General features: G+C 39.2%; 1 protein-coding gene across 11 annotated transcripts in view; it reads right to left on the minus strand.

The window, feature by feature from the left end:
- LOC133398128 (A-kinase anchor protein 13) overlaps positions 1-14,784 on the minus strand; it is a 224,464-nt gene that overhangs the window by 161,273 nt on the left and 48,407 nt on the right. For all 11 annotated transcript variants that reach the window (XR_009767767.1, XM_061669758.1, XM_061669769.1 and 8 more), the window contains exons 4-6: positions 13,201-13,364; positions 12,962-13,133; positions 4,443-4,626 (exon numbers count right to left, since the gene is read on the minus strand). Coding sequence is in view for 10 of the 11 variants with exons in the window: in XM_061669758.1 (XP_061525742.1) it covers positions 4,443-4,626; positions 12,962-13,133; positions 13,201-13,364 (520 nt within the window). In the remaining variant the exon portion in view is untranslated. The remainder of the gene's footprint in view (positions 1-4,442; positions 4,627-12,961; positions 13,134-13,200; positions 13,365-14,784) is intronic.

The raw sequence follows: 14,784 nt of genomic DNA on the forward strand, positions 1-14,784 counted from the left end.
GTTCTGGTCAGAACCCCCATGATAGACATGTTCTCTCAATTTCGTTGTGACGGGTAAAACTGGTGTTGTGGGGCTATTTTTTTTCAAACATTTCCAAAACTTCTGAAAGTTTTACGGGTGAATGGTGTTCAGGATAATAGACAGTGACCCGTGAACGAGGAACATTTCCGCAACCCTTTCGTCCAGTTTCTAAAGTGGTTCCCTTGTTTTTGCACCTGTGGAAGAGTGAGGGACCCCTGCCAGCACCATTTGCGGAACATTGAGTGCAGCATGTTTAGCTCCTACAGACCTCATTAGTGTGTCGGCGTGAGCAAGCCATTGCGGGAGGAACACATGCCATCCAGTTAAATATGTAATGTAGAGATGACCCTGCTGTGTGTGTATGTGTGTGTGCGTCCGTGCGCCCGTGCTTGGGCCTGAATTGCAAGTGTCATATCTGGAGAAGAAGAGGCACTGCTCATCACTTGGCTAACACCATCCCTACTGTGAAGCACAGTGGTGGCAGCATCCTGCTGTGGGGCTGTTTTTCTGCTGCAGGAACTGGGCGACTAGTCCGCATAGAGGGTAAGAAGACAGCTGCCAAATATAGAGAAATTATTTAAGAGAACTTGCTCCAGAGTTGGCTGTGACTCAGACTAGGGCGTCGATTCACCTTCCAACATGACAATGACCCAAAGCACACAGCCAAGATAACAAAGGAGTGGCTTCAGGAGCAGCCTCTGAATGTCCTTGAGTGGCCCAGCCAGAGCCCGGACATGAATTCAATCTCTGGATTCAAGGAATCCATTTCCAATCCAATTCTGGAATCCATCTCTGGAAAGACCTAAAAATGGCTGTCCACTGACACTGTCAATCCAACCTGACTACCCTTGAGAGAATCTGCAGAGAAGAATGGGAGAAAATGCCCCAAAACAGGTGTGCCAAGCTTGAAGAGACATACCCAAGAAGACTTGAGGCTGTGATTGCTGCAAAAGGTGCTTTGACAAAATATTAAGCCAAGGGTGTGAATACTTATGTACCTATTATCTTCAAATGTTTACATTTTCAATACATTTGCACAACTGTATGAAAATATGTTTTTACTTTTTCATTATGGGATATTTTATGATGATTTTTTTTTAAAGAAAACTATACTCAATACTCTATCTATCTATCTATCTATCTATCTATCTATCTATATATATATATATATATATATATATATATATATATATATATATATATATATATATATAAGACAATACAGTCTTGGCCAATGACATTGGCACCTCAGGGGTGTCACTATTTTTGTCCATGACTGTAAGGTAGGTGGGTAGATAGCTAAGTTGGTGGTTGACTGGATGCTAGGTGCTAAGTAGGTAGCATGGTAGGGTATGTGAGTTTCTGTGGGCTGGCAGGTATGTCAAGGCAGATGGATGGGTGACTAGGTAGATCAATATGTTTGTATTAGTTGGCCAGCTTAGTTGGGAGATGTGTAGACTGATCATCTCCCATGTATATAAATGGTATTTACTCTCTCTCAGCTCTTTGAAACAATGCAACGCAGTTAAAAAGATAACACCCCTAAAAGCACCCCGCGCCTAAAAGCATCCACCGCCGAGGCAATTAAGAGTTTAACCTGGACGCAGCCCTCGGGACCCCAGAGAAGACAGCAGAGTCAAATACAACGAAGCTGTGCATAAAAACAGGCCAGTGGAGGGTTGGGGTGGGGGGGGACTCAGTTGTACTGTACTGCAATAGAGAAATATGCAGGTAGAAAGTGACAGATAAGCAGGAGAAGAGAAGAGGAAATGGATAGATCGAGAAAGAGAGCCCGGGATGAGAAAGAGCGAAGGAGAGCGGGCTAGCGCAGCGTACACAAGCTCGCTCCTCCATGAGAAGAAGGTCACCGGCACTCTCGGGGGACTTCCTTAAATAAAGTCCTGTATCCTGCTGCTCTTCACTGGGAAAACAACCTCCTCTACTCTTTATTTATTTATTTTTTCTGTAATAACCTATTTCAAATTTATGTTATTTTTTTTGTATTGCATGCATTAATTTAACTTTTCTATTTATTCATCAATGATTACCGTAATTTCTCGTGTATAATGCGCACCCACGTATAATACGCACCCCCAAAGTTGACCTCAACATTCTGGAAAACCCTTTTACCTATGTATAATTTTTGCAATGCATGATTTTGCTTCTAGCCATATGATCAAAACATGAAGTATGATCTGTATTTTCTTAGTTTTTTTTCGCATTATTATTTTTAAGCATTTTATTTGAACACACAATAAATTTTTAAATTTACTTGCTCTTATTTTGAAATTCGCAGCCCTACTTTTATTTAGTAAATTAGAAAACACACAGTTGTGCTCATAAATTTGATTACCAAGGCAGAATTTGTAAGAAACATGAAGGACCAGGCAAAATACATAAAATTTTATTTTAATGGGATACAAATTAAACGGTCAAACATTTCCGAAAGCATTATCATTAAACAAAACATAACCATAAAGAAATTAATGATGGTTGTTGTTCAGTCATCAGTCATATTTAAAAAAAAAATAAACAAATAAAAATTTGCACAACAGTGCATTTATGCAGTCATACGTACCCTTGTCATATTGGAATGAAAGTGTAGGCTACACATTTTTTAGAACCACTAGGTGGCGCTGGCATATTAGAATGAAAGTGTACACCTTTCGCATAACCTCTAAGTGGCGGTGGAATTTTGGAATGAAAGTTTACAGCTTTTTCATAACCTCTAGATGGCGGCATACATTTATAAAATGTGAAAGTTTTTCCCATTTGGCCCTATACCTATGTATAATGCGCACTATTGACTTTTGACAACTTTTGGAGGAAAACAATGCGCATTATACACGAGAAATTATGGTAATTTGTAGTAGTCATTTATTTTTGTATTTGTTCGTTTTGTACCGAACTGCTCAGGTATCAGTTGTAATGTTTATTACCGATTCACCTTTTTATCAAAAGCTGTATCATACATGGTTTTTATGCACATTTATGATGTCGCCTTTAAGTATTTGTTTTATTAAGCAATTGTTTATTTTGTTCATTTTTACAATAATTTTTTTTCTAATAACCTATTTTTATTGCATTGTTTTCTGTATTGGATCTATTACTATAATGTTATTTTGCATTTATTGTATTGCATTTACTTATTCATTCACTTCATTCATCCATTCATTTTCCGTACCGCTTATCCTATAGGGTCACGGGCATGCTGGAGCCTATCCCAGGTATCTTCGGGCGAGAGGCGGGGTACACCCTGAACTGGTCGCCAGCCAATCGCAAGGCACATAAACAAACAACCATTCGCACTCACATTCACACCTACAGGCAATTTAGACTCCTCAATTAACATACCATGCATATTTTTGGGACGTGGGAGGAAAACCGGTGAACCTGGAAAAAACCCGGGGAGAACATGCCAACTCCACACAGGCGAGGCCGGATTTGAACCCGGGTCCTCAGAACTGTGAGGCGGACGTGCTAACCAGTCGTCCACCTTTTCGCCTCCTTCCCTTTTATTAGGTAATTTTATTTATTTTATAATTTTATAATTTATTATTTATTTATTCCTTTCATTTTGTAATAACCATTTTGTTCTTTTCGCACATCCTTTTCATTATCCATTTATTCAATCATTGATTTATTCTAATTATTGACTATTGAACGTTTTTATTTTTTGTATTTCATCTATATATTTTTATATTTTTTGTCATGCGTTAGTTATTGAAATTATTATGAAAGAAAAAATAATAATTATGCTTGATGGAGCACAGTTTTGAAGCATTTTGTTGCCTTCCTTATTCTGCAAGCATCAGTAGGTTTCTGGCCCCAACAAAGAGAAACAGTCCCATCACTCCCCAGGAATGATGATTCTATATTACTAGTTCCGGGATACGACTCAGAGTCAGAAAACATGAACACATTACCCCAGTACTCCGCACATTCCACTGGCTTCCTATCACTGCCAGAAAACCTTATAAGGTCGCTCCTATCACACATCACTGCATCTATGAAAACGACCCACCATACCTCAAATAACTCCTCACCCAGCAAAACCCAACCAGGATAACACACTCTGCACGGCAAAACCAGCAGAATCAAGCTCTGGACCATGGGTGACTAGGCCTTCTGCACCACGTCTGTGGAACTGCCTGCCCAGCCACCTCATGATCCATCATTCCGTAGATACCTTCAAAAATCCCCTCAACTCTTTCCTCTTTAAAGAGGCTTTTAACTTACCTTGAGCGCCCCCCTTTTTAATTTATTTTTGTACTGTACATTTCTACGGTGCTTGTAGCACTTTGAGATTTTAGAGAATAAAAAATGCATTATATATTAAATGTATTATTATTTTTATTATTTACTCATTGAATCACCCCTACGGTATGTCGTGACAAGCCCATCAACTGAGCGGGACTCACTGTGCGAGGAGCTGCTGGAGGCTGGTGTGACCCCGAAGCGCTGCAACGGCGGCGGGCGTGTGGCCATGCTTGTTTGGCAGTTGTGCTGCGTCCCTCGCCCCTGGCTGCTGCAGCAAGAAACCCGTGACACGGAAAAGGCCCCGGCGGGCCGAGAAATGCAGCAGGGTCTCCTGAGGGTGTAGGTCTAGAGGAGAAAGGGAGGTGTGACCAAAACAAAAATTAAATACAGCCAGTCATTACTGTGCAATTTAAGTTAAGATTTCAGCACAGTACTGAGGCGAACCCATATGGAATATATTAGGTAAAGGACAGGAAGTATCATCATGCTCAAGCCACTGCCTCGTAAACAACTAGAGGGCAGCTCAGCCTCTGGCTAGCAGATATCAGGACTAGCTATATGCTTTTGGCTGTATGTCAAACTCGACATTCACTTGTTTTAAACAGCAACATAATTTGCTAAAAAGAAGACAAACTCTGAGTGTTGCACACTTCTAAAAAAATAAAACAATTACCGTAATTCCTCGTGTATAATGCGCATCCCAAAGTTGACCTCAAAATTCTGGTAAACCATTCTACCTATGTATAATGCATTTTTACAATGCATGATTTTGCTTCTACCCATATAATCAAAACAAAGTATTTTTTCAAAGAATTATTCTAAAGTTAAGCACTTTATTTGAACATGTAATACTTATTATTAATACTTATTTACTTGCTCTTATTTTGAAATTCACAGCCTTATTTTTATTTAGTAAATGAGAAAACACACAGTTGTGCTCATATGTTTGATTACCCAGGCAGAATTTGTAAGATGGGTACAATTATTTAAAGAAAACATTAAGGGCTAAGCGAAACACATTTAATTTTATTTTAAAGGGATTCAAATCAAACTCAAGCATTTCAGAAAATCATTATCATGAAACAAAACATAACTAATGATAGTTGTTGTTCAGTCATATTTTAAAAAAAAAACAATATTTCACAAATTCTGCCAGGGTATGTAAACTTATGAGCACAACTGTACATACAGTGTATGCAGTCATACATACCCCTGTCATATTGGAATTAAAGTGTAGGCTACACCTTTCTCAAAACCTCTAGGTGGCGGTGACATTGGAATGAAAGTGTACGGTTTTTTCATAACCTCTAGATGGCGGCATACATTTATAAAATGTGAAAGCTTTTTTCATTTTCCTCTGCATGTGGTCGCACTTTTGCGACTGCATGTTTTGATGCTCCTTTAACACAGTCTCATTTTAGAAGACAAAGTGTTTGAAAGTCGCCATCTTTTTCACTGCTTGAGTCAATCTCCTCCACCTGCAAGCTCTTCTTTCTGAAGATAGAGTACAGTCTCATTATGATGAATGGCCAACGGGTGTGCGCACCAGCGGTAGCAAACTGGAGAAAGTCGTGCTCACGAGCGGTCCCCTCCGTCGTCAAGTGAGGAGGTACAGTATATAGCACGGTTTACCAATCAGATTCCTAATGATACTGTATCTGTCCCCTCCACTTTTAATCACCCACTCTTCCTGAAGTCAAATCTCCAACTCGGCAAGGGAGACGAATTTTATAAGCCCAACATGGAATTCATGCTATATGCTTCTTACGTAAAACACTGTTTGTTTTTCGTATGAAATGCTGGGAGCACACAACTCTGGCCTTACGTATCGCAAGCTTTATAAATTCCGACTCTCAGTGGAAATGGAACACACCCTCACCACACCGGATCATGAGTCTCACTATCCGCATTGTAAAACATGAGATGTTTGTGCAACTTAAAGCAAAGTTACAATTTACAATGTACTCAGATACTTGTAACTGTATATCTACTTCTTTATATATATATATATATATTTTTTTTTTATTTATTTATTTTTTTTTTTTAATGGGTGGCACTGTGGAACACTGTTTAGCTCATTTGCCTCACAGTTCTGAGGACCCGGGTTCAAATGCTCCCCTGTGTGGAGTTTGCATGTTCTCTTTGTGCCTGCGTTGGTTTTCTTTACTCCAGTTTCCACCACATGGCAAAAAAAAACGCAAGGTAGGTTAACTGAAGACTCTAAATTGTCTGTAGGTGTGAACATGAGTGTGAATGGTTGTTTGTCTATATCTGTTCTGCGATTGACTGGGGACCAGTCTGACCAGATCGTCCAAAGCCAGCTGAGATAGGCGCCAGGAATAAGCAGTTAAAAAAATACGATATATACAGCGGCTGAAATAATTAGACGCTTCAGTACTGTTCATAATAATTATTATTTTTCTCTCACTAAATATATTTCCAAAGGTGCTATTGACATGAGTTTTTCACCAGATGTTGGGAACAACCCAAGTAATCCATACATACAAAAAGTAGAACAAATAAGATCAGAAATTAAGTTGTGCGTAAAAATGTAAAATGACAAAGGGAAAAAGTTTTGAACACGACGGGAGGTGCAAAAAGGCATGTTAACCCTAGACACCACCTAAATTCTATAACGATGACATTGGTTACAGGCGCATATCTAAGGTTTCTGAATGTTCCAGTGAGCATGGTTGGGGCCGCAATACATAATATGGTGGAAAGGCAGGTGTGCAAATAAACCTGTGGAGAGCTTCAAAAAATACCTGGAATTAGCAGGTACTGTTATCACAAGGAAAACAGTGAGTAATCCCTACCGCTGTCATGGCCTGTATGCACGCTCATCACACAAGACCCCATTGAGAAAAAGGAGAAAAAAAAAAAAAAAAAGGCTGTCAAAGCTTGTTTAAAGTTTGCTAAACATTTGGACAAGGCGGTTAAATACTGGGAGAATATAGTCTGGTCTGATGAGAGCAAAATTTAACTCTTTTGGATGTCATTATGCACACCACGTTTGGAGGAGAAATGGCACTGCACATTACCCTAAAAACTCCACAACAACAGTGAAGTTCGGAGGTGGGAACCTGATAGTGTGGGGCTGCTTTTCAGCAAATGGTGCTGGTAAACTTCACATTATTAAAGAAAAGATGAATGGGCAAATCTACAGAGACATTCTTGACAAAAATCTGCTGCCATCTACGAGGATGATGAAAATGAAACGAGGGTTTCAGCAGGATAATGATCCAAAACATACTACCGAGGAAACTCTCAATTGGCTTCAAATAAAAATAAAAGATGCTAGAATGGCCCAGCCAATCACCTGACTTGAATCCAATCAGAAATCTATGGAAACAACTGAAACTCAAAGTCTATAAAAGAAGCCAACAGAACCTACAAGATTTGAAGATTGCTTGTGTGGACGAATGGGCCAAAATCACACCAGAGCAATGCATGCGACTAGTTTCTCCTTACAGGAGGCGCAATGAACCTGTCATAGCAAACAAAGGCTTTTGTACAAAGTATTAAATAAATACCATTTGGCCTGCTCAATACTTTTTCCCTGTGTCATTTCGCATTATTACACATAACTTAATTTCGGATCTTATTTGTTCTACTTTCTTCGTATGTATGGATTACTTGGGTTGTTCCCAACATCTGGCAACATTTTCATGTCAATAGCACCTTTGGAAAAATATTTAGTGACAAAAATGGTGACGTGTTAAATACTTATTTCAGCAGCTGTAAAAGCACTGTAAAAGCACTAAGTGCAGCATCTCAGCGAGACAACACAACACGCTTCGACAACCGCTAAAAGCAAAACACAACAATAAAAACACATAACCAGTTCGTTTCAGTACTGTTCATAAAAATAGTCTTACCAGGTAGGAGCTGCTTCTTGGATTTCCTCCATAATCTCATATTAGTTTGCCTGAACCGAGCTGGCTCAAGATGGTCAAGGCTTCTGACTTGACAAAAGTGATCACTTTGTTCTTAAAAGCATCAGAGTAATTTGCCGTTCTTTTATTCAACATTTTTTATCTTGGGAGATTAGCTCTGTGAAGTGGAGGTATAAGATTGAAATCTGACGAAGACTCTAAAAGCAACTGATACGATAACAGCAACATGGCGTCCACCCGCAACGCCGTCATGATTCTTGGGTTTTCATTCGGAGATGTACTCCTGCACTGCCTTCCAACACCTGGGACGATTCGGAAACTCAAAACGTTGTTGGAAAGTGAAGACGACGCGCACTCTTAGAGTAGAGTTATGGCGTCAGATAAAATGTTTTAACTCACCCTCAGTGGGCAGTGAAAAATTTCCGTATTATCTATTAATTTATAATATTAAGAGATGACATATCATATTGGAAAGAAAGTACACATTTTAGGTAAATCTGGTAGATGTTCAGAAAATGTTATGCTATGCATAGTTTCCCCAATTTAATGTTTAAGATCATCAAACAAATGTAAATGTCAGACAAATTTAACCCAAGTGAACTTAAAATGCTGTTTTAAAATGGTGATATAATTTATTAAGGAAACAATTATAATATTCAAAGGGACCTAGCCCTGTGTGAAAAAGTAATGGCCCCGTAAACCTAATAACTGTGTGGGCCACCATCAGAAGCAACAACTAAAATGAAGCATTTACTATCAATGGCAATGAGTCTTTCACATCTCTGTGGAGATATTTTGTCCCACTGCTCCTTGCAGTATTATTTGAATCCAGCAAAAATAGAGAGGTTTCTAGCATTAACGGCCTTTGTAAGGTCATGCCATTGCATTTCATCCATCCATTGTCTGAGCCGCTTCTCCTCACAAGGGTCGCAGGAGTGCTGGAGCCAATCCCAGCTATCATCGGGCAGGAAGCGGGGTACACCTTGAACTGGTTGTCAGCCAATCGCAGGGCACATATAAACAAACAACCATTCACACTCACATGCACAACTACGGGCAATTTAGAGTTGTCAATTAACCTACCATGCCTGTTTTTGGGATGTGGGAGGAAACCGGAGTGCCCGGAGAAAACCCACGCAGGCACGGGGAGAACATGCAAAATCCACACAGGCGGGGCCGGGGATTGAACCCCGGTCCTCAGAACTGTGAGGCAGACGCTCTAACCAGTCGTCCACCGTGCCGCATTGCATTTCAATCAGATTCAATTCTGCACTTTGACAAGGCCACTCCAAAACCATTTAGTTTTCTGAAGCCATTCAGAAGTTGACTTGCTAGTGTGTTTTGAATCATTATCCAGATGCAGAAACCCAGGTGCGCTTCAGCTTGAGGTCACAGACTGATGGAAGAGCAATTGCTTTCAGGATTTTCTCTTAAAGAGTAGAACATGGTTCCATCAATCACAGCAAGTTGTCCAGGTCCTGAAGGAGGAAGGCAGCCCAAGACCATCGTATATTGTGTACTATGACTATGTAAACACCAAACTCACCAAAAGAAAGATCAGACTTTTTTCTCTCTCTAGTTTATACCGTTCTTTAGTAATCAGCAATCTAATATTGTCTTCTTTCAGCCAAATCTGTTTCTGGAGGACAGGACAGATCAAGCAGAACAATGACTTGACACCAATATTTTTTTCTTTAATGGCAATCTCAAACATCTGAACACAAAACAACACTGACAAAGTACTTTTGACAGAAAAGTAATGTATTTACAAGTATGTACAGAATTTACATTTGACAAAATTGCATGAACAAATGGGGCTCCCACATGTTCTTCCTCCAAATTCTACTCCTCTACCGTTTGCTCAATTGTCCAGGTTTTTATTACCTTGCACATAAAATGTAGCAACGTTTTATCCACATCTGGATTTTATTTTTTGGTGGTGGTGAACGGGATCTTGTGTGGTTGTCATTGTCCTTGAAACCAGTCTCTACTTCTGCTCGAAGCACAAAATGTGCAGTGTAGAAATATAACTGTTAATATAAAAATGCATTGTTGAATTTGCTGTAATGGGACGTGGAGGAAAAAAAAAGTTTGCAGTTTCCTTTTTTTTTTTTGCTTACACTGCATACTGGAATGGGAGTCGAACGTCTGCTGTAAGTTTAAAAAAAAATACATACGATTACGAGAGAATACTTTTTATTGATGACGTGTTTTGCAAAGGCTTTTCTTTGTTGCAATCCTAAAAGACATCCGACTCATGGGTGTTGAATTACTGCGAGCTGGACGAGCTGGAAATGGAAAATTCAAATCAGTACTGGCAACGGATGTTACATTGTAATGTGAACTAGTAGGACTAGATTATGTTTTTATGTAACAAGGATTGAAGGAGTGTGTTTGCTCGCTAAATGTAGCTAATGCGAGCTGCAAACGAGTTACCTTCGTCTCCATTATCAACCTGGAGGAAGCTCCGAATGAAGCTCGCTGCTTCCAGGCGATCCAGAAGGAGTTCACTCATCACGATTTAGGATCCCATTTACTCAAATCCTGGTCGGCAGACGATCAGCTGGCAAGCGGTCGAGAGCATCTCTCCATATGGCATGGCATTTTGGGCGATAGCTTTGCAACAAAGGGATCGGCTCAGCGTGTCATCCTTTATTCCCCCGCATGATCTAAGGCGTCATTCCTGTCGGTTGGAGGAATATTTTTCTTGCCTTGGCGCATTAAATTTCTTGTACCGAAAGCTTTTTTTTTTTTTTTTTTTTAGATTTGTTTTCATTTTGTCTTCTTTCTTTTCCGCGATTATGCTTGCATCTTCTCATTGTCTCCTCCCCCCCGCCCCCTCCTTCTTTTTCCTCTTCTTCAATCTGAGGGAGCGACGTTCACCTCAAGGCCCTCTACAGGGTGCCATTCCTCATTGCAGTTATCCAGAGGCTTGACGACCACACATAAACTGCACAAGACCCTCCCCCACCCATTGGCAGGGAATGAGTTAAGTGATTTCTTGATTGAACAGGTCTGGTGGTAATCAGGCTTGGGTGTGATCGGTGAAAATTAACCCAAAATTCTGATTAGCCACAGTTAACTCATGATTTAACAATGGGGGTAATTACTTTTTCACACAGGGCCAGGTAACTTTGAATAGTTTTTTTTTCCTTAATAAATGAAATCATTTAAAAATGGCATTTTAAGTTCATGTGGGTTATATTTATATTTGTCATTTGTTTGGTGACTTTAAACAAAGTGGGGAAGCTATGCAAAAATATAAGAATTTGAGAAGGGGTCCAATTCTTTATCACAGCACTGTATAATACAATAACGACTTTATTTACTTTATTCATACAACAAATTGTGCATTATACATGAGAAATTATGGCAAGACTTTTTCTTCTCGGGGAAAAAAAATAATATTTTTCTGGTAGTAAAAAAAATTATTTCTGGTAACATTTCGATTATTTTTCTCCCCAATTTTTTATCCCTCCCAGTAAAGTGTGCATTATTTGGTAATATTACTACTTTTTCCTGATAAAATTATGACTTCTTTCTTGTAAAAACAAATATTATCTTATTATGTAATTTATCTCTTTTTGCTGGTAAAATGTATGTTTTTTCTGGTAATACAGTGTTCCCTCATTTTTCGCGGTTAATGGGGACCAGAACCCCACGCGAAAGGTGAAAAACCGCGAAGTAGGATTTGCCCCAACCCCACCCCCCCCCCCTGGGAATTTTCTCTGATGTGTATGTGGGTACCAGAATGTTTAAAATATGTAAACAGTACTTATTCTTTACATATTTGTTATATTCGTATTGACTTAAATCTGTAATTATAAAACCTTATACAGTAATTAACATTTATTATACAGTAATTAACATTCATCAGCACCTTCTTCAGCCTTTTCATTGTCGTCATCGGGCAAGATTTGGTCGTAGAGAGCTTTGGCCTTTGTCCTGATAATATTAGTGTCCAAACTCACTGTCTTTTCCCTGCAATCAGCAATCCACAATGCCAATGCAACTTCCATTTTCACAATTCTCTTTTTACACGGAGTTACCACACGTTTCACTTCCTTATTGAAGGTTATTGAAGCAGTTTTGTGGATGTTTGCTTCCTCTTTCTTTATGTACCGCACTGTAGATTGATTCACGCCATAATGGTGTGCCACAGATGCATAACTTCTGCCCTCTTTGATAAAATCTAAAAATGTCACTTTTTCACTGGTGGTCATCTTTTTCTTATCTTGGGCGCCCCGGAGGAAGCTTTCGCAGGGGCACAGCGCTTCGGTGGCATTGTAAGGGCTTGCTTAACTAATAAAAATTTTTTTTGCTTAAACAAAAAAAGTTATTGCGAACACAACAGCTTGGACGAGACTGGCAAGACAAAACAAGGGAAGATGCGGGTGAGGCTGCGATGATGCGCAGCCAATCAGCTCACGGGATAAATCCACTCGTGCTCTCATTGGTCGATGTCGCGCGGGGAACCAAATCACGCACCTTGTATGAGTGCCCATACAGTACAGGCATGTACAAAGCCTCTGAGTCAACTCATCTCTTTGTTTGGCATGCAGGGAAACCTTCTCTCACGCGCATCAACATGAAAAAACGCATCTTTCCGCAACATGGCTGCCGATATGGCCAATTTTGTTTTTTTTATGAATATTTTGGAAAAACCCGCGAAGCACTTAAGCCGCGAAACGTGATGCGCGAAGTGGTGAGGGAAGACTGTATTACAAATATGTGGTAAAATGCGGTAAAATATGTGTTCTTTCAGAAAATATTACGCGTCTTACCGGCGCTATCAGAGTATTGGTTCCCCAGCAAGTTCCATCCCGATGGGAGCGGGATGTGCTGGAGGGCCAAGGCCAAATTCTCATCCAGACGCTCGCACTCCAGCACGGGGATGTGACACTCGTCCAGGACCAGCGCCCCATCCAAACCATCTGTGCGGCCCACCGTGCTCACCTGGGTGGTAGAGTGTACATTGCTGAAACAACATTTCTATTCTAACATTTGACAGTTTTTTCCTCACCAAAAACTGGGCCATGTCAAAAGCCAAGTCTTGAACGAAGGTGAAGCGATGTTGCGCTAAAGGAGCAATGTGAGATGAGCCCGTCGTCAGCTCCTCTGAGGCCTCGGGGTTGCAGCGAGTGATGGAACACAGGGTGACTGAAACCTCCTCGCAACACTCGTGAGCTTCATGGAGAAAGAAGACAAGCAGAAATGAACAACAAAAGTTGGGTTTTTAAAAAACAATTCGCGACACAACAACATTTTGTCTTTTAATACTATGACTAATTTACTGAAAACAAGTGAAAAAAAAAAAAAGTTTTTTTTCATACAAATATTTTTTCTCTGACTATTACAACATTTTTCACACACAAAAAAAAAAAACATTAATTTTCCGTACCGCTGATCCTCACTCAGGATAGGATCCAGAGAGGCCAGGCCAACTGTGTATCCAAGCCACCAATGCTAAACTCCATTGTCTTATATTTAAAGGTGTTAGTTTGTGGAATAACTGCTCAAAGGAACTACAAATGTGTCAGACTCTTGCCAAATTGAAGAAAAGTTAAATGCCAAAAATTTAATAGTTACGAGAAAAACTCACGATCACGTTTTATCGTGCTTTTTCTTTGCTTCCTGAGTTATGGAATACTTCTTCTTTTGTATGTCCTACAATATCAGCATTGATTTTTTTCCCCCTTTTTCTCTCTCACCTGTATTTTTATAACTTAAAACATAAATAGCAGAAGCTAATTTGAAAATTGCGGACCTTTTTTGCTTTGAGCGATGACTGAAATTGTAGGGCATAGGACTGGAAAAGTCTCTTAAGACTTCTTGCTATCCCTTTTAAAAATTATTGCTGTTAATGATCTATCCTATACCTTTTTTTTTCTTATATTCCATTTTATTTTTCTTTAAGAAGTTGAAGATTCTTAGTTTGCATACTTTTTTCTTGTCAACCTGTTTAACAAATAAAATACAAAAACTAAAAAAAATTGGCTTTATGTGGACCCTGAACTACAATGAGTTTGACACCCCTGATTAAGTCTTTCACTTAACCAACACATTTAGTTTTTTTAATTGGATAATAATTCTTTTGATAATATAACTTTTTTCCATGGTAAAATATGTACAGTATTCTTTCTGCTAACAATTGAGAACTGATTCTAATTTGCAATGCTAACCTGGCTCCAGAGGGAGTTTTATTATATACAGGTACATCCCATACAGCTATCCATCCATTTTCTTTACCGCTTATCCTCACAATGAATTAGAATATATTTATTCTAATTCGAGAAGACATACCTAAATAGATTGTGCAACAGATGCCCCCAGATGGCTATAGATGTGACATTATTATTATTATTATTATAATTACCTGATTACTTGATTATTTTGTGACCAGGAAAGGTGAGCTTTTCCAGGGTCAAACTGTCACTGACAACCTTTAAGGAACTGAATAAAATGTAAAACTCTAATACTAACTTTTTTCCCTTCATATAACGATTATTCTTCCTCATAAACTTACAACTTTGTATGAAGTTGCAAAAAATAAAAAAATCACTTATTAAAGAAAAATGTTACTTTGAGAGAATTTAATTCATAATTG

The sequence above is a fragment of the Phycodurus eques genome, chromosome 2 (assembly GCF_024500275.1).
Source record: "Phycodurus eques isolate BA_2022a chromosome 2, UOR_Pequ_1.1, whole genome shotgun sequence".
Classification (NCBI taxonomy): domain Eukaryota; kingdom Metazoa; phylum Chordata; class Actinopteri; order Syngnathiformes; family Syngnathidae; genus Phycodurus; species Phycodurus eques.